The sequence below is a fragment of the Carcharodon carcharias genome, chromosome 1 (assembly GCF_017639515.1).
Source record: "Carcharodon carcharias isolate sCarCar2 chromosome 1, sCarCar2.pri, whole genome shotgun sequence".
Taxonomy (NCBI): Eukaryota; Metazoa; Chordata; class Chondrichthyes; order Lamniformes; family Lamnidae; genus Carcharodon; species Carcharodon carcharias.
The window spans coordinates 78,677,469-78,698,718 of record NC_054467.1 but is presented as its reverse complement, the minus strand read 5'-3'; the positions used below and the strand labels follow the sequence as shown (position 1 = coordinate 78,698,718).

Genomic DNA, 21,250 nt, shown 5'->3' with positions numbered 1-21,250 from the left:
AGTGGGAAAAGATCTGGCAAATGGAGTATAATGTTGGAAAATGTGAAACTGTCCATTTTGGCAGAAAGAATAAAAGAGAAGTATATTATCTAAGTGGTGAGAGATTGCAGAGCTCTAAGATTCAGAGCGATCTGGGTGTCTTGGTGCATAAATCACAAAAGGCTAGCACGCAGGTACAGCAAGTAATTAGGAAAGCTAATAGAATATTATCATTTATTGCGAGGGGAATTGAATACATAAGTAGGGAGGTTATGCTTCAGTTATATAGAGCACTAGTGAGACCACATCTGGAGTACTGTATACAGTATTGATTACCTTATTTAAGGAAGGATGTAAATGCATTGGAAGCAGTTCAGAGAAGGTTTACCAGACTAATACTTGGAATTGACGTGTTGCCTGAGGAGGAAAGGGTGGACAGGGTAGGCTTGTATCTGCTGGAGTTTAGACGAGTAAGAGATGAGTTGACTGAAACATAATGAGATCCTGAGGAGTCTTGACAGGGTAGATGTGGAGAAGATGTTTCCTCTTGTGGGACAATCTAGAACTAGAGGTCACTGTTTAAAAATAAGGGATCATCCATTTAAAATAGAGACGAGGCAAATTTTTTTCTCTCAGTGAAATCTCTTCCTGAAAAGGTGGTGAAAGCAGAGTCTTTGAATATTTTTAAGGCAGAGGTAGATAAATTTTTGGTAAACAAGGGGGTGATAGGTTATTTGGAGTAGGTGGGATGCAGCTTTGAGGTTTCTGTCAAACATTATTAAGTGGCAGAGCAGGCTCGAATGGTGTACTCCTGCTCCTTGTTCATACGTCCGTATGTTTGTATGTCTCTGCCATTTTGACTTTCACATTGACAAGATTTTTTTCCCCATGCAATGACAAACAAATATTTGAAATGAAAAGGCACTGAGTCCATTCATTGTGATTGTTTTTACAGAGTCCCGGAGTCATTTTCCTTTTCAAATTCAATTTTAAATGTTTTTAGTATCTTCATTTTGACTGGCTTGAAAATGAGCTGATTTAGTTTGTTCACAGATATAACAGTCCTTTCCTCAGATACAAGTCCATAAAGAAAATAATCACATGAGTGAAAAAATAATCCTTCTTTCTTGTCTTTTCCATTTTGTCAGTCCCTATCCAAGATTTTCACACACAATCCTTAAAGCATGCTGATTGTTTTATGGTACAATTACAAGTTATTGTTGGTTGCTTATCTAATGTCTGTTGTTTCCTTGGATGATGTTGCTGGTGTTGGTTCTCTGGGCAATGTTGTTGTCATGATAGATGTTGATTCTGATTTGCTGTGCTTGTTCAAGTACAAATGACCTCTGCAACTGATAGTCATTCAGTTTCATGTTTAGTTGGCAAAATCAGATGTGTTTCATCAGCTGTTTGCTAGAAGGAGCAGCTTCTCCGGTTGAGAGAGGATGTTTGCTATTGTAACAATAGATCTGGTCGTTCTCTTTCACATTGTATGATCAAGGTGACAACTTCTCCATACAAGCCCCAAATTATCAAATAGTTTGATTTTCTTGAGTGTGATGAATGCTTCTGCTCTCCAACCCTCAGCTTTGGCAGCAATTTGGCAGCTTTATCAAAGTGAAATTTGACTTCCTGTCATTTCACTTTGATCTTGTCACTCACTGTTGTTACTGCTTCTGGCTTCAATAGTGTTTTAGTTGTTGGAAGAGTATTCTGAGTGTGGCATAACATTAATTACTGGACTGGGTGACTATCCATGCTTTTAGTAGGTGTGCTTCTGGAATCTAAGATTGTTTTGTACACATTTGTGCTAAATCTAGTAGATTTTTTGATGAACCTTTTGGAAATTTTCACCTCTGCCTCAGATAGTGTGGAAATGATTTGTAGTGCTGAATTTCCCAACCATCCATGAAGTATTTGAATTCCTCACTCATGAACTGAGGCATATTGATCCTCAATGCCAGAAATGCCGTGACGATTGAAGATGTTCCGTGATTTCCCTGTAGCCGTTGATGTCAGCTGATCTAACTCACAGTAATCTGAATAATAGTTGATGGTGACAAGATTATCACTTCCAGTGAGAGTGAAGAAATCTTCTCCAAGCTTCATCCTTGATCTGTCTGGAATGTCACGAGAGGCTCTTTAGCTTGCTCAGCATTATGTCCATTGCAAGCACTGCACTGCCCCATGTGGCTCTTAATCTCATTGCTCATGTTTGGCCAGTGGAGCAATTCTCTTGCCTTCCTCAGACTAGACTTGATTCAATGATAGCTTGCATGGATGTGCTTCAGCATCTCTTTTCTCATTTCTTTAGGAATATTGACTCTAGTCCCTTTGTATAAGATCAAGATGTCACCTTGGGTGGTTATTTCATGTTTGTATACCCAATACTCTCTTACAGCAACAAGTAAGTTCTCAATGGTTTCAGGCCATGCTTTCATCACAACTTCCTGTAGCACTTGAAAAGTTGCATCTCATTGCATATTTTGCATGATCTGAGAAGTTATGCTTGTCTGTCAGATTGAATATCTCTGCTGAGTTGATGACTTCCAGAGTATGTCATGCCTTTGCTTCTTGTTAAATCTGTGAGATTTCACACTTTGAAGGAAGCTGATGATGCTAAAACAAAGGGAGCACAGCTGTCAACAGCATGTTGGCGATGTACATCTGCTCCCTTGGGTGAAGAGTTTATCTTATTAAAGAAAGGTTGAACAAGTTCTGCCTATACCCTTGGAGGATAGAAGAATGGGCGGTCATCTTATGGAAACTTGTAAGGTCCGGAGGGGAAGTGTTGGGGAGATACCAGAAGAATATTTCCACTTGTTGAGGAGACCAGAAATCGGGGACACAGTTTAAGAAAAGAGGTCTTCCTTTTAAGATGGAAATATTAATATATTTTTTTCTCTCAGAGGGTCATTAGTATGTGGAATTCTCTTCCACAAAAAACAGTGGAGGCTGAGTCATTGAATTAATTCAAGGCAGAGTTAGATATATTTTTGATAGACAAGGGACTCAAGTGTTATGGGGGCAGACAGGAAAAGGGAGTTGAGACCATAACCAGATCAGCCATGATCTAATTGAATGATGGGGCAGGCTGGAAGGGCTGAATGGCCTACTCCAGCTCCTAAGTCCTATATTCCTATGTTCCCTTGCCTGTACTTCACTTCCAAGTGATATCTCTGCAAACAAAGTAACATTCTTTGCACACTCTTTGGAGCAGATAGAGTTAGTTTGAGAAAGATGTTTTGAAGTAGCTTGTGGTCAGACTCTACCATCATTTTACTCTCTTACAAAGAATTACTGGTTGAAGTGCTTACAAGCAAAGACAATAGCCTGGCACTCTCTCTTGACCTGTGCATAACATTGTTCAGTTTACATTAACCCTCTGGGTGCAAATGCAACTGGCTGTCCTTACTGCATGAGGGTTGCTTCAAGTCACTAGCATCACATTGCAGGATGACTTCATTGTTGACGCCATTACCCCAGCACTGGCATTGTCATCACTAGTTGTTTGACATGATTAAAAACTGCTTCTTGTCCTGTGCCCCATTACCATTGCACATCCTTTGCAGTGAGCTTGTGTAGAGGTTCATACACTGACAACAGATTGGGCAAGAACTCCATCTAGATGGTTCACAAATCCAAAAAAGCATTGCACTGCCTTCACATCTGTTGCTTGCTGCATCTTTGTTACAGCTCATACCTTATCAAGATCAGGGCAAAGTCCTCTAGTTGTTAGTACATGACCTATGTACTTGCCTTCAGTCATCTTCAACTGCATTTTTTTCTTCTTCAGATTCAGGTTCACGTGTCGAGCATTCTCCAGCAGTCTCACTAGATTCTAATCATGGTCTGCAATGGCATCTTCCAGCCTTTCTCCACACTCGTTGACTAGGACATCATCCACATTCGATAAATCAATTTCCAGTTGATTATATTTGACACTACTCCAATAAATTGAAGTGCATTTGCTTCATTGTACCTGCGCTGGCGCTACTTCTTCAGCGACAGCCATCTGCATTAATCCTATTTCCCACTCTTTCCTCATATCAATTTTTATTCTGTCTTTTCAAAGACTTATTAAATTCACTCTTAAATTCTTTAATTGTCTCTATCTCAAAAACCACTTGTGTTGAATTCCATATTATTGTACATTTCTGTATAAAGACAATCCACTTCCCTTTGTAATTCCAATGATAATCCTACCTCTGCCTCTTGGTACTGATTTGTCACTGGCCCGTAACTTCCACACTCCCCAACATCAGATTTGGGGGGTTACCCGAAAGATGCGCTGGGGAATTCCTATGGTAAGGGTTTGCATAGCAATTTCCCAGAAGTGCACACTTCCTCTGCACTGCACTGGGAACCATCCGAAAATGCAATTTAAAATGCAAACTTGGGATGGTTCTGCCAGAGTTATACCTACAGTTACCCAGAAAAAGTTGGAAGAATTAAAACCTCTTTTAACTTCTGAGTAGCTATGGTAAAGACCCAGACTGACCCCAAGGAACACCCCACACCCCGATTCCCCCTCTCCCATGGGACACCTCCTCCCCCCTCCGGACCCCTTCCGACCTCAGACCCTGCCCCCTCCAAGCTTGGATACCCCCCCCCCCCCCAACCACCCCAGCCTCAGAACCCATTCACCTTGGACCCCCCTAACCCCCTCCTAACCTCAGACATCAGCCCAACCTCGGACCCCTCCCCAATCTCAGGCAACCCTCCCCGAGCTTGGACGCCCCCCACCAACCTTGGACCTCCCATCCCCCCTACCACCCCCCGACCTCGGATCCCCTCCCCCAGACTACAAACTCTGGACCCCCCCATTGGACCAGCCCCACAAACCCCTGGACACCCCCAAATCCTATGCACTTACCTTAGACACTTACCTTCCCCTGGCCTGTCAACCTCCTTGGCCCTTTAAATATACCTGCTTTACAGCAGTACATGCTGTAAATAAGGGGGCGTGGCCTCCTTGAATACACTGGAGCTAGACTTCCCTGGGGCCTGCGAGGAGCCTTTCAATGCAGGTCCCAAACAGCTCCGGCGAATGTTATTTTCAAGACCAGGTAAGTAGGTATTTATTTCTTCTAACTTCTGTGGGTCAGCACTTCCTGACGCTAGTCAGAGGTTACTGCCCATTATGTCTAAAACTTCCTTTCAGTGCATACCCGACTCAAAATATTTCAAAAATCTTGAAAACCTCTGCAAAATCCTCCTCAATGTGCTCTGTTCCAGTAAAGAAAAAAAATAACCCTTTTTCATAACGATAACCCCTCACTCTTGTATAATTCTAGTGAATTTTTGTAATGCCCTTTCCATAGCTCTACCTTTCCTAAAATGGAGTATCAAAACCTGCATACATTACTCCCATCTGCAATCTAATTACTGTATTTCACAAATTCACCGTTGCTCCCTTACTTTTGCATTCTGTGTTTCCATATTTAAAACACAATTTTCTTTTAACCTTTTTGACCTTTTCTATTTGCAGAACTATCTTAAAATATGATTCTATCAGTACCCTTTGATCTCTCGCAGGGACAATTGGGCCATATTGCACCCATTCACTGGATGAGAAATGAGCGCTGTATGATAACTTTTGAGCAATTGTGTCCCAGGCCCAATTTCCAGCAGAAATGTGCAGGGCCCCTACCTGCAACGGATGTCCTTTGAGTTGTGGGCATCATTAGCAAGGCCAGCATCTATGGCCTACCCCTATTTTCCCTTGCGAAAGTAGTGCTAGAGCTTCTTCGCAAACTGATGTAATCTACATGGTTAGGATGCTGTTCAGGAGGGAGTTCTAGGATTTTGACACAATAATGATGAACAGTGGACATTAAACATCCTACAATTATTACTTAAAAGAGCAAGAGTGTTTTTCTTGTGTTCTTGTCAACATTTATCCCTTAACTAACACAAAAAATATTATAGATGCAACATTCAAGATCTGAAAAAGAGCAAGGAGATGGCATTATGCAATTAACCCTTGCCTGTTGAATTTGATGCAGGCAGCATGCAAACTTGGTGCTGCCTATTCATTTACATAATTTTTGCATGAAGCCCACAGTAAAAACATGGCAAAGTGACTGCACTCCTAAGCAAGGGAAAAAATTTACGAGAGGATAGAAGCATTTAAACCTAGCCTGCACTAATTTAAGCCATATAGCCATATTGAAAGGAGAGGTGCATTTTGGATGGAGCTGGTTGCAGAAGAGAATGTGGCTAGAATACCTGAATGATGACACAACATAGCAGAGAGCAAACTCTAACATTTTCCCCTGGAGGTCTTGGTCAGGAATTTCCAGAGGAAGAGAAATGTCACCTATCCACAATGGACTAGGGGGCCATCCAGACAAACTCTGAGAAGGCAGATAGCTGTGGCGGTCAATGCGAAGGGTGTAGCCCCTGGATGCAGTACTGCAAAATGTTCAATAACCTCACACAAGTGGTCAAGGTCAGTAAACATATCCTCAAATGTCATTTCCTACCAACATCCCAATCTCAATCAATCAATCATAACTTCAACCGAACATTCATGTGCCTCACCGCACCCACATACACTTAACAATGCTGCAAACCTCACACCCATATCTCAGAGCTTGCAAGCATTGCCAACTATTCAATTATGATAGCCACATCACCCAAACACATTGCACAACACTCACTGGAACACTTCCCTTTCTCTTGCAGGACAAAGTGGTACACAACTAAAGACATCAGGAGCTAACCAGGAATGGACAGCTGTGTTTGCGTGTCCTTACTCCCATGGTAGAGCCAATGCTCACCATCACTGGAATCACCATGACTGAGGCTGTGACCAGCCACAGAGCTGAAACTGTCCAAGATAACATTATGCTTATGCCTAATCCTCTTTCATCGCCCTTATCGCAGAATCTCTTTTAGTTTAGAACTATTAATAGTGGTTGCTTGTCCTTTATCTGCACCAGTCCTCTCACCACAACCCTACCCTTGTGCACCCAAGAACTGCAACCTGGCCAGGAGCAGGAAATGACAGAGCAGGAAGACGCTGTTGAGGAAAAAACAGCCAAACTCACTCTCACACTCACAGCCACCAGCTCATATATTGACACTGTACATACTTTAGAGGATAGCTTAAGAGGTGGACCTGTACATTGGTGAGACAACAGGCACGTGTGGCCTTCTCCAGCTTACCAGGGGGCAAGGCCTCACAAGAGTTCTGCTGCAGAAGACTCAAATGAAGACTTCAATGAGAAAACCTACAAAAATTGCTGATGGGTATGAACAGTGAAATTCTTGATGCATTAGAAAGCCTGTGTACACTGTCAAGGAGCATGGAGGAGTCCAGCACTAACTCGGCAAAGAGCTTTGTACATCTCCCAGAATGAAAAACAGTAAAAACTGGGAAATAAGGATACTGGTCCGAACTGGTGTTGTATACCTTAAAATAGAACACCAGTAAAAACTGGGAAATAAGAGTACTGCTCTGAACTATTTTTTCCCATCCATCTTTTCCAACATGGAGGTGGTGGCCTGCTCCATTAGCTTACATGTGGGCCCAACCATGCAGCAGCATTAGATACCTGATTTCTCAGCTTTCATTTCAGCATAAGCCGGCATCCCAGATGGCTGCTGCTGTGGAAGACTTCTGTCATACAGGCACTGACTCCTGCCATCATAGCTGTAAATCTCAGTGCTCAGATGAGCTTGCAGAGTCTCACAGCAACTCAGCAATTTGTCCTTCAACACATTTCTAGGACTGCTGAGGTGCAGCCCTGTTGGGAATGGCTTGGTGGAGCACAAAACTATTGTCCTCCCTCAGGATGACAGCATTCATTCTCCCACTACTGCCATTCCACCTGTTGTTTGTCAGCCAACCAGCCTAGACTGCTGCCGCTGGTGCAATCTGAAGCCAGGTGCTTAGGGCCCAGAGCCGCTAGAGGTTGTCTTGCAAGGACATCTGTAGTCTCCGCCACTGAATGTCACCAACCTTGCACCAGCTATGCTTCAGCACTGGGGTAACACTTTGTAGGAACACTAAGACAAGAAAAGACAAACAAAAGACAGGCACTAAGGGAATGCAAAAGTTTACTTGATCTAATATAGTGTTGATGTTTTGATTGATAAAGTAGGTTCAAAATGTTTATTTTGTGGTAGCATTTATTTCAACATTATAGCCAAATGAATACTGTTTTGTTCAGTAAAAGAGGGAATGTAAAGTGTGGGATTGTTGGTGTATGTGTAATTGGGTTGCAGTCACCGGTACCGCAATCAGATGAGCAGATTATTGACAACTCAACCAGAAAGAGAATGTATTGGTTGCCTCCTCCACCATCCTCCTCATCCTGCTCTTGCTCAGCTGCTTGCCTTACACCTGGTGACAATGGCTGTGTCCTCAAGATGGTGAGGTTGTGCAGAATGCAGCAGAGGACGAGGAATCATGACACACACTCTAGTGAATACTTCAGGACTCTCCCAGAGTAGTCCAGCCTGTTGTCTGCTCAATGATATTTTGTGTGGCAGCATGGTTTTTGCGATATGCATACTGCCCATGTTTTTATAAGCTGTGCATCAGAGTCATGAGCCATGAACAATCCCCATCCACACCACCCTCCCCTGCCTGGCTGAACTTGTTCTCTCATTGAATAATTTCTCCTTGAACTTGTCTCACTGCCTCCAAATAAAAGATGTGGCCATGAGTACCCACATGGGCCCTCAGTTACGCCTGTCCTTTTGTGGGGTATGTGGAATGTTCTACATTCCAGATCTACTCAAGCCCGCTCTGCTTATTCTTTTTCCGGTGTACTGCTGATTGTATTGGTGCTGCTTCATGCTCTCATCTGGACCTGGAAAACTTTATCAATTTTACTTCCAGTTTCCATCCCTCACTCACCTTCACATGGTTCATCTCTGAAACTTCCCTTCCCTTCCTTGATCTCTCTGTCTTCATTTCTGGGGATAAACTGTCTAAATATTTAATCCAAGTCTCTTGACTCCCACAGTTACCTCGACTATAGTTCCTCACACCCTGCTTCCTATAAGGACTCCATCCCATTCTTCCAGTTTCTCTGCCTCCGTTGCATCTGTCCTGATGATGCTACCTTCCAAAACAGTTCTTCTGACACGTCTCCCTTTTTCCTGAGCTGTGGTTTCCCCCCTATGGTGGTTGACAGGTCCCTCAACCATGTCAGACCCATCTCCCGTACCACTTCCCCTCCCCCCCAGAAACATGATAGGGTCCCCCTTGTCCTCACCCTTCACCCCACCAGCCTCAGCATTCAAAGGATCACTCTCCGCCATTTCCACTTCCTTCAGCGTGATGCCACCACCAAACATACCTTTCCCTCACTTTTCCTGTAAGCATTCCGTAGGTCCCAAACATTCCTTTCAGGTGAAGCAGCAATTTACTTGCACCTCCTTCAATTTAGTCTACTGTATTTGCTGCTTATAATGCAGCCTCCTCTATACCAGGGAGACTAAACGCAGACTGTTTGACCACTTTGCAGAACACCTATGTTCTGTCCGCAAGCATGTCCCAAGCCTTCCTGTTGCTTGCCATTTAAATTCACCAACTTGGTCTCATGTCTACATGTCCGTCCTTGGCCTGCTCCAATGTTCCAGTGAAGCCCAAAGCAAACTGAAGGAACAGCACCTCATTGTCTGATTAGGCACTTTACAGCCTTCGGTACTTAACATTAAGTTCAACAACTTCAGACCATGAACTATGCCCTCCATTTTATAATATTTTCTATCTTTTTACCCCCTCCCCCCACAAGACCTCTTGTAACTTGTTCTTATGTTTTGCTTTCAGAGAGCTCTGCTTTTACCACATTCTGCTGTCCAACCTTTATGTCACTATTAGCACCTACTTTAGTCTTTAACACTACCATTAACACTCCCTTTGCCTTGTGTCCATAATATCTTTGTCAAATCTCTCTTGAACTCCCACCTATCCCTGATCTTCTATTTTGGTCCACCTGCTCCTCCCTTTCTTCAACGTATAGAATCCATCACTTTTCTACCTCTGTTCAGCACTGGGGGAGGAGTCATACAGACTCAATAACACTGTTTCTCGCTCCACAAATGCTGACAAAGCAACATGTGTGCATCAATGGCACACTGCAACCCTAACAAAGCTGCATACTTTCTCCACCTGCTTCTCACTGGCAAAAAACAAACAAAATATATTCAGCACTCTTTGTATACAGAGCATCAGTGACCTCCTTTACTCAACAGAGAATGACAAATTGGGAGATGTTGTAAATATTGTTGGCTCCAGTCTGGAAGGAGCCAAATACCTGGCCACTGTCACCTTCATAGCCACTGTCAATGCCATCCTCACCTTGCTTTAAAGCTGCATTTTGGGCTGCTAGATGTAACATATTTCAGTGAGCATCTCCCTAGTAAAGCAAAAGCATCTAATGCACTGCTCTTCACTAAGGTTGAGATTAGACTGTTGCTCCCTGGGTACTTACAGCTTCCTCCTGAAAGCTGTTTCTTCCTACCACCGACTGTTCCCCACCCCCTCCAAATTCCTGAAGACTTCAACACTTTAAATAACAATGCAAACCACCAAATACTTCTACAAACTCAGCAACTAACCTGAAAGTAGTTGATGATCCTTTAAGTGCAGCTGGTGAGGGATCCTTCCTGCTGTTGACTTCATATTCAGTTGTACGATGTGAAGAGAAGCATTCAGATGTTTGGCTCAAAAATGGCACCAGTGAAATCAAATCAGTGTGATGACACAGCCTTCCCTGGACTCTGCATTATTTTGGCAAATGCTCCCTACACTCCGGCTAATGCTCCTATCAATATGGGGTCATGCATGGCCAGTACCAGAGGTGTGTGTGCATCATGCGGATGTCATTTTGGACCTGAAAGGGAACCCATAATACTGAAGATATGAGTGTGACATTACTGAATTCTGTGGCTTATATGTTAATTTATTTCACTGTTAAGAGAAGGAACTTGCTATGTGAATATTTGCTGTCAACAAACAACTGACTGTTATTTAAGAAGTAATTCATTGGCTGTGTAGCATTTTTAAATGCCCTGAGCACTTGAGAGTGTCTATGTAAATGAAAGTTATTCTTTTTTTCTAGTTAGGGAGATAAATTTAAGGGCAAGTTGTAGAAGATCTAGATGAAAAATATATCATTAACAACAAAAGGTAGAGCTTCTGTTGGCAATTGGCAAAATACAAGGCTAGGTTACAATTCAAGTTTCTGCTAAAATTCATTTGTATAAACAGAAATACAAAATCTGCCCTGAACTAGAGTGATCAGGCAGCATAATCAAATATAAGTCTTTTTTTTTTCATTAGCAAGTATTCCTTGATGTATTTAAGAATGGAATCTGGTGCAGTTTTATTAAAAACTGTCCTTCAGAATGTGGGTAACCTGGTTAAAAATCAGAGAAAATGACTTAAAAATTATATATTGAACCATTTAATAGTTTGGTTGATGTAAACCTATCAGTATCTTAGCAAATTAGATACTTTTTGAAATTAAAGATCTTTTAAAATATGCCAACTAATGTCCTTGCGTTTAAACAAAACAATGAGCACAATTTGAAGAGCTTTCCTGAAACAGCACACATTGCATCTTACATTTTTGACCTGATACATGGCAAGTTTTGTGGGTGGGACCTGATTTAGGCTGATTAAATCTTGAACCAATGTAAAAGATAGTGGAAAACATGAAGATAAGTGTATTGATGCCTAACTTATTTATTTTTAAAATTTCCCGATCATTTGTACTGGTTCAGCTGATTCTACCTGGGTTGCACTGATATTACTGGCATAAATGAACAGAAGCTCTACTCCCAAGTATTTATATATCCACACAGAGAAATTAATAAATTTCCAGGTATGAAAGTAGTTTGTTGTAATATAGAATTGAAGGACTTACATAGAGATGACATTAAATCTAAATAAAGATATTGGGGGAAATTTCCAAACTTTGTCGCTCACAATTTTCATAAAATCACCCCTATTATATACATGAAAAGAACAGTATTCACGCAGAGAATTAAGTCTCAGGTGTCTAATCAGATTGTCTTATTCCACAATGAAGTAATATTTATCATATCTAATCTGAAGGTCAGTGAAAAGTAGAATGAGTGTAGCTTACCCAGTGTGGGCTGGACTTTATCAATAGGGGCATAGAGTACAAAAGATATTGGGGGAAATTTCCAAACTTTGTCGCTCACAATTTTCATAAAATCACCACTATTATATACATGAAAAGAACAGTATTCACACAGAGAATTAAGTCTCAGGTGTCTAATCAGATTGTCTTATTCCACAATGAAGTAATATTTATCATATCTAATCTGAAGGTCAGTGAAAAGTAGAATGAGTGTAGCTTACCCAGTGTAGGTTATGTTGAACTTATATAAGAAACTAGTTAGATCTCAGTATAGTTCTGGAGTATACTATAGGAAGGATGTGAATGCATAGGAGAGAGTGCAGGAGGGGTTTACAACAATGGTTCCAGGGATGAGAAGCTTCAGTGATGAAGGTAGATTGGAGAGATTGGGACTATTCTCCTTCAAGAAGAGAAGGCTACGAGGAGATTTGATAGAGGTGTTCAAAATCATGAAAGGGCTGAATAGAGTAGGAGGGGAGAAACAGTTCCTGCTCGTAAAAGGATCTAGAATGAGAGGGCACAGATTTAAAGTGATTTGCAAAAGAAGCAAATGTGGCATGAGGAAAACTCAGCGAGTGGTTGGAGTCTGGAATGCACTGCCTGGAAGTGTGGTGGAGACAAGCTCAATCAAGGCATTCAAGAGGGCATTGGATAATTATTTTGAATAGAAACAATGTGCAAGGGTACGAGGGAAAAGGCAGGTGAATGGCACTAAGTCATAATGCTCATTTGGAGAGCAGGTGCAGACACAATAAGCCGAATTGCCTCCTTCTGCGTCGTAACAATTCTGTGATTCTGAGTGTGTTGGAATAGTCACTTCTAGAGAAATGAATGAAATAGAAATAAAAAGAAATACAAATGAATGAAGGACACAAGGTACATCAGCTGCGAAGTAATTATGTTGTGTTTTTACAGCGGATTACTTGGGATATTCAGCACAGAAACAGGCCATTCAATTCAACCAGTCCAAGCCAAGTTTTTGTTCCACTCAAGCATCCTTTCATCTTTTCTCATCTAAATCAACCATCATAACCATCTATTCCCTTCTCCCTTGTAGGATTTTTTCATGTATGATTATTTTAATTTATCGTAATTCTTAATAATGCAACTATCTGACTTCAGAATAACCCGATAAAATCAATTAAATGTTTATGTTTAAACAAGACATAACCATAAGGTAAGATGCACTCTCGAGCAGTAAATTAAAAGAGAATGTTTATTTTAAAAAGGAAAAAAGTATACTTAACAATACAAATAGAGTTACAGCTTCAAACGAGTAATCAGGTCGCTGAAGAGTATGGTTGTCGTCCTGTTCCTTTGTTGACAGTAATCCTTTCAAATTCTGCCTCAGGAACACATAGTACGTGAGTAGCTAGCAAAGATGTTGTTCAAAGCCTTTAGTTTTATCCCCTAAATTATCAATACTTCATCTTAGAGCATGTCTGTGTAATTTCATAATTGGTTAATTTAAATGTTTTTTTAATGGGAGTTTGAGTACCTACATACATCATCTCTTGAAAGGACAATGTTTTGTCTGCAGTGTCTTTTGTTATCTGACTTTGCAGTTGTCTGTTGTCCATTTGGTCATGGCTTTTGCTGAGCATAGCACAACATATCTGATTGATACTCATCAAAAGCAGACATATTAAAATAGCGTTTAAACATAAACTTTTAAATCCAGCTTTAACATAACTACTTGATTAATTACTATTTCTTCAATTACAATTTAATTGAGGTACACTATTTGGTCAATCATCTGTTTCTGGCTGGGTCCTAATTATGTAATTACCCTTAATTAATACACATGAGTGATAATAAAGTACATAATACAAAATGGCTTCTTATCTCAATGTTAATACAAAATGGCGTTTGACCTTGTTAGCTTGTTACAATGAATGTAACATGAAATTAATCTAAAAATGGTTGAGTCTCACTAAAATCTAGTAGCCCAGGCTTACTTACAACCTCATATGCTTGTCTAATTTCCCCTTAAATGGAACTATAATATTTGCTTCAATGACTCCCCTTGGTAGCGAGTTCCATATTCTTACCACTCTTTAGATGAAGAAGTTTCTTCTGAATTCCAGATTGGATTTTTTGGTGACTATCTTATATTGATGGCTTCTTGCTATGCTGTTCCACACAGGAGGAAACATACTCTCTGTATCCATTCTGTAAGTGAATGTGGTGTACGTGCTTATTATCTTAATTTACTACATTTATCTTTTACAGTCATAAACATCCATGAAAGAAGCTTTTCAAGGCTTCATACTGCTGGTTAGGCCTCCCTTGCAACCTATTAGAAAATCATGGAGCTGAATTTTGAGGTCGGCGGGAGGACGCAGTCAGTGGACCCGTGGGCGGCCGGGAAACAGCCTGCTGCCTGCGATTGGCCCCCAACCGCAATTTCATGCTGGCAGGCTCCTCACTGGCCAGGAAGGGGCGGGCGGGGGTGGGTGCCTGTTGGCCGCCAGGCCCAATGGCAACTGGTGGCCTGTTTAAAAATGGCCCAGGCAGCCACTTGAAGGCTGCCATGGAAAAACATCCCTTCTGCATTGTCAATATTGAAGTTATGGAGTCGAGTGCGGCTGGACACGGCAGAGGGAGGGTAGGTCGGGTGGGCACTCAGTCCCCCTCTTTTCAGATGCCTCACAGTCCTCCTGGAGAAGGTGGCTGCCAGGAGGGATACCCCTGTCCCCAGAGGTGGGAGGAGGAAGTCACCGCACCTCGCACACACATCATGGGAGGAGGTTGTAGTACTGGTTAGCAACCATGACGTGTTGCGGTGCATAAGGATGCAGTGCCAAAAGGGGTTCAAAGATCTCCTGCCTTCAGGAAGGGTGAATACTATGTTGGCATGGGTGCGGAAGTGTTAAGGTGTAGTGGTCCTCCCCTGGACCTCAGGGGCACTAGAGTCTGAGCGTCAATTGTTAGTGATGCTGGAGCTGGCCAAGGGGGTGTGCCCTGGCTGCTTGGACTGAGTGCCTTGCAGCTCAAGGGCCACAACTTGGATGTGCCCTGCGATGTTTTCTTCAGCTGGGGTTGGCCAGGCTGCAATGACGCTGCAGGTAGAGATTGGACTAATCAATGCTCCTCTGTCCTTTCAGGAGAAGACAAGTCATAACCAATTGGAGTGGTCATGGACAGGCGGATGCCAAATGAAGGTAAGAGCACAGTGCACAGAGGTGAGAGTTTTGGATTGTGCCACCATTCTAGTGCAGACTCTTCATTGATGGGAGCCTCAAACTTGGAGTCCCCGTTGATCATTGAAAGATGATGGCACCATGATGCAGATCTCCATTGTCTCACCAGGGTGCCCGGCATGCACAGTGACAGTGTGATGACTTAGCTAATGACGTGTCCTTGTTCTCCCTTTTAGATTCGCCAGCACGCACTCACTCTCTGGACCCTGGAGGGCCACACCTGACGCCGGAGGACCACTGGGCTTCATTTGCACCTGCGTCACACCCGCTCTCTGAACCAGGCACCAGCGCAGACACCAGCACTTCAGTGGGCATTAGATTGGTGGCTAGAATTTCGGTGCGCATTGGTGCTCATTTGGTGCACTTCATGCTCACTTGAGGTGCAGGTAGAGGCAGAGAGTGCCCAGGGTGCCGGCAGTCAGCGGACTGCTGGGGAACAGGACGATACTCAGCCAAAGGCAGATGATGAATCCCTGGAGTCGTCCATTAGGCGGCAGATGCTGGACGTCCAGTGGGATGTGCGGGAGGATCTTGCAGAGATCCATGGGGATCTGTGTGCCAGGTTGTCTGTTGTGGAGGAGTCCATGCGGAGCATGAGCACTGCGTTGACCGTCAAAGCCGAGTGCACTGCCTTCGCCATTGAGAGAGTGGCAACTCTCATGGAGAGGCAGCTCCAGGGACTGAATCAGGGGTTCCTGGGGTTGCACTTGGACCTGCAAGCCCTCACACAGGCACTGAGCTCAGGTGGCCAGTGTCAATGTGGGAGATGGAAGAGGTACCCAGGCTCACCAGGGTGCCTGGCATGCACAGTGACTGAGTGATGACTTTGGCTAATGACGTGTCCTTGTTCTCCCTTTAGATTCGCCAGCATGCACTCACTCTCTGGACCCCAAAGAGCCACCTCTCATGCCGGAGGACCACTGAGCTTCATTTGTGCCTACGTCACACTGCTCTCTGAACCAGGCACCAGTGCAGATACCAGGCTAGGTGCCTGTACATCAGTGGTGAGCAGAGAGGTCCAGAGCAACCTCACATTGGCGCACGACCTGCTTGTCATCTCTGTGGCCTCCTCTCAGAGCGCTTTGGATGAAGGCAGCAGCTCCGCCGCCTCTCCGCCCGTGACTGTCGCACCTGATAAGGCTGCAATGACTGGGGAGATGCCAGCTGTGGCACTGGCCTGTTCCTCCCAGGTGAGACTAGCACAGGCTCCACAGGCCAGAGGACAACCGCTAAAGTCATCAAGACCATCAAGACAACAGACTATCTCCACTACCGGTGCCAGTGAGAGACGGGGGGTGGCGGGGGAGAGGGGGGCCACCAAGACATAGCATTATGAACCTTAAATTAAAGGCACCATGAGCACAAGAGGGACAGTTCATGGGTAATTTTTTGTTAATTTATTTTTGGTTTACATGTCTGCTGGTGTGGACATCAACACCGCTCAATACCAATGATAATGTCATTATGCTTTCAATGTGACAATAACATTAAATTTGCTTTGGTTCTGATGGCCTGAGTATGTTCGTCTTTTTTCTTTCTGGTGCAGGGCAGGCCAGTATGTAATGCTGGACGTGAGTGGCTCGGTACTTTATTGCACAGGCACTGAGTGGACTTTGGTCCCATGTGAAAGGGTCACTTCAGATATCTGGGATGCAGGCGGTTGCCCTAGCATGAGGTAGAAGCATATCTTTAGTAGCCTAGCTGAAGGCATCCCTGGTGTCCCTGCCTCCCTGGAGGTTATAGAGGTCTGCCTCCATGCCCTCAGCATTCTCCTCATTGTGCTCCTCTTCTAACTCATCGCTGGATTCATCCTCTGTGGCCTGTGCAGCTGCGTCGAGATCCTCTTCCTCCAGTGGGTCCCCCCTTGCCAGGGCCGATTTTGGAGAGTGCAGCATGCAACCACTGTCAATGACACCCGCTCTGGGCGGTATTGTAGTGTGCATCCTGAACAGTCCAGGCATTAGAAACACATCTGAGAAGACCTATGGTCCTCTCTACCATCGCCCTTTTGGAGGCATGTCTCGTATTGTAACGCTGCTCTAACTCTGTTCTTGGGTGGTGGAGAGGCATCATGTGCCACCTCTTCAACGGATAGCCCTTGCCACCCAGCAGCCGTCTATCCAGTCAGGCTGGAGCACTGAAGAGCCTTAGCACCTGGGAGCATCTCAGGATGTAAGCGTCATGGGAGCTGCCAGGGTACCTTGCACAGACTTGTAGAATCTGCATCCTGTGGTCACACACTATCTGCATGTTCATGGAGTGGACGTCCTTCCTGTTGACGAAGGCACCTGGCTGACCCACTGGCGCCTTGATAGCCACATGTGTGCAGCCGATTGCACCCTGGACACGGAGGAACCCAGCAATCGTGGCAAACCCTGTGGCTCGCTCAACCTTGTCCATACAGTAAAGGTCAGTACCTGCCTGAACAGAGCTTCTGTCACCAGCTTGACCCAACTGTGAACAGCTGATTGGGAGACTCCACACAGATCCCCCACTGACCCCTGGAAAGAGCCGGAGGCATAGAAGTTGAGGGCCACTCTGACCTTCAGAGCCACAGGCATGGGATGTCCACCCACACAGTTGGAGCTGATGTCAGGCCCAATCATCTGACAAATGAAAGTCACGGTCCCCCTTCAGAGGTGGAGCCTCCTTTGGCATTGTACATCAGACATATTGAGATAGCTGCAACGCCGCCTGTAAACCCTGGCAGCAGGATAGTGCACCTTCTGCAGCCCCTTCTGCCTTGGACTGCCAGCTGGCCCTGCACCATGTGCCAGAGCTTCTCCTCCCCGGGATGTTGAATTGGGACACGTGGCCTCCTCTCCCTTCTGCCCCTCTCTTCCTCCTCAGAGAAGGTGCCACCAGCGGAGACCACAATCTCCATTACCAGGTTAGCGGAAGGCTGTCTAATACCTGGAAGGCTCCACACAGTCTGAATCCTCTGGGGGCCTTGCAGACACTAATAAGTCCTGAAATGAAGCCTGGAAATGCTAAGAATGAAGCCCCGAGCAGAGATGAAGCTGCCACGTGCCAATAAGCAACCAGCAGCGAACTATCTCCAAAACTCCTCACTACTCACACTGGCAGTGCTGCTGACTCTTTTTACCCCACCCTTGATTGAGGTTTTTGAAATTGTTGGCTGCCTGCCTGCTTGTTTTGCTCGTGCGACGAGTGCAAAATCACACAGGCAACATAAAATTCAGCTTAATTGCCTTTTTAATGGCCTTAACTGGCTTTGTAATTGATGGCGGGCGCAGCTCCAACTCCTGCTCGTGCCCACCACATGAAATATCGCGTGAGTGCGCGATGACGTTGGGACGCTCACCCGATGTCATCACGCACTATTTTACACTCAAGCATGTCGGGCATGTGCCCACACACCAAGCGAAAAATTCTGGCCATGTTCAAAGCATTTGTGGGCATAGCACTCATGATTTTCCAATAATTCAGTCAGTGTGTGTGTGTGAAACCTCTTCAATGTCATGAAGTCTCAGAAAATTCCACCTCTTTATGTCCCTCATGAAGGTGCCTTAATCCTATTTGCTTCCTTAGCTAAAAAAGTAACAATGGCCAGCCATCTCTATCGGCTTTGAAATGTCCACTTTCCTGTATCTGTGACCTCCCTTAATGTATCCAGACCAGCGTCAGGACCCTCCCATTGTTCAAGTTCCTCGGGATTCACAACGAGAGAAAGTTAACTTTGTAGGAATGGAGGATTGGGGAAATAAGAGGAGGGCAGACTGTCTTAGGCATTGTGCCTGACCAAGTTGACGATGCACTTGTATGTATTGCATTAATGCAATACCAAAATTGATATATGTGAATATGTACTCAAAATATTCCATTTTCCCTCTTCACAGAACAAGGAGAACCAACTGGTCAGAAGTATGCACCTGAAGGGCATCAATCACCAGCGCGCCAACTTGAAGCAAGCATCAGGACAGATATAGACACTTTGCAACATTTGTATAGTGATATGAATAAGGAAGCACACAGTGAAGGACAGGGTGCCGATGTTGGAGGTGGGCTTTGATAAGTGTTTTGGAAGTGTGAGGCTGAGTGTGTGTTACATACCCCTGCTAAGTTGCCTTATTTTACTGACAGTAAAGATTTGCTTTCCAACAGGAATGAGAATACTTGGACCGTTTGAGCAGTCAGTTGCTTCTGTATATGCCATACAGAAAGCAGTAGTAAATGCTATGAATAGATAGCACCAAACAGGCAAGGACTACTTCATCTTGCTTGGTAACTATTTATAGACAGCAATAGTGGAAGGGGTCAGAGATATTATAATTGTTACCTGTTCAGAGAGATTAGTGGACATTGTGAGGACATGCCCTCCAGCATTAGCATGGGTAGAATTCCGCCCCCCCCATCCTGTCTGGGGGCCGGGGTGGGGGGGGCACGGTATGCTGCGGCAGGGGCAGGCGGGCGCGGACCTGATCGGCGCCACTGATTGGGTCTGCACTGCCATTTTACGTGCGCTCCCTGTGCGGTCGGGGGGTGGTGGTGGTTTCCCTGAGTCAGGAGTGCACTCTTTTGTGCATGCGCGTGAAAGAACACAGAAATCTCCCTGAGGCACAGAAATGCCTCAAGGAGATTAGTTTCAAGCTTTAACAGTTCAATAAAGTGTTGAAAAAATTTTATGACATGTCCCCTCATGTGAAACTGTCACATGAGCTGGGACACGTGCATTAATTTCAATAAAAATTTTGAGAAAATTTAAAATCATTCAAGAAACCTCAACCTGCCCGTGGATGAGGTTCCATGAAAAATGCGAAGGATGTCTGGACTCTGCCTGCCCGCCAACCTTAAGGTTGGACAGGCAGCTCCATTAACTATTTTAATTGTTAGTTAAATGGCCTTAATAGACCTTTGAGAGTTCAGCGAGCACACAGACAACTCGGCTATGCGCCCGCCAAACTGAAAATCTAAATGACGTGCGGTGATGCCGGGACACACACCTGACATCACCCCGCATCATTTTCTGCCTTGGCAAGCAGGTCCTGCCTCCTGCTCGCTGAGCCAAAGATTCTCCCCCATGTGTAGCAAAGCACATGAACAGTTAGGCACCACTCATGTTTCTAGTAAGTCTCCACCATCATATAGCATTGCATAAGTAACAGTGGGCTCTGTCTCTAATATATCTACAAGGTGCACTGCAGTGACTTGTCAAGGCTCCTTCGACAGCATTTTTCAAAACCACAATCTCCACCACCTAGTACAAGGACAGCAGATGTGTGGGAACACCACCATCTGCAAGTTTGCCTCCAAATCACACATCATCCTGATTTTGGAACTTTATTGTCATTTCTTTACTGTCACTCAGTCACATAAATAGACTTAGACCACACACCCAGAATTGGAGGACAATAGTTTAAAAATTGGAAGTTTTAATAATGAGATTAGGAAAAACTTTTATGACAAATATAATAAACTCCTGAAGAAAGCAATTGAAGTGGAATAGATTCCCTATCTTTCGAAAAAAGCTGAATAAATATAGGGTTGCTGAAAGGATTCATATGAAAACTCAAATACCCCATTGACCTGTTGATTCCTTTGCTGCTGTGGGATGGGAGGGAAGGTGAATGCTGTTTGTGGAAGGGAATCAAATAAAGGTAGAGATGGAGGATGAATGATGTTGGTGTTTTTCTCTTTACAAAGTATGGAGGAGACTTACCCGGTCTTGCAGCTGGGTTAATAGACCACATACAGGAAAATTAGGCGGGTTGGTGTGTATACTTTTGAGAGTGTCTTTCTATCCACTGATGTTATCTGAACTTTATGAAGGTGCCTTAATCCTATAGGCTTCCTTAAAAACACCTTAGATTGGGCATCAGTAGTGTACAGATAAGAGGTGCAAACTCACCTGCTTTCACTCTGTGATTGTGCGCATTAGGGATGTAATTGATGTGTTTGGATAATATTTTCTGGCCC

At 44.1% G+C, this 21,250-nt stretch overlaps 1 protein-coding gene across 8 annotated transcripts in view; it reads left to right on the top strand.

The window, feature by feature from the left end:
• The window catches only part of LOC121281782 (testican-3-like), a 697,102-nt gene that overhangs the window by 631,630 nt on the left and 44,222 nt on the right, over window positions 1-21,250 (top strand). For 4 of the 8 annotated variants that reach the window (XM_041194784.1, XM_041194776.1, XM_041194788.1 and 1 more), the window contains one exon: window positions 19,174-19,335. The exons of the other annotated variants lie outside the window; for them this stretch is intronic. In XM_041194784.1, coding sequence (XP_041050718.1) covers window positions 19,174-19,335 — 162 coding nt within the window. The remainder of the gene's footprint in view (window positions 1-19,173; window positions 19,336-21,250) is intronic. 8 annotated transcript variants of the gene reach the window in all.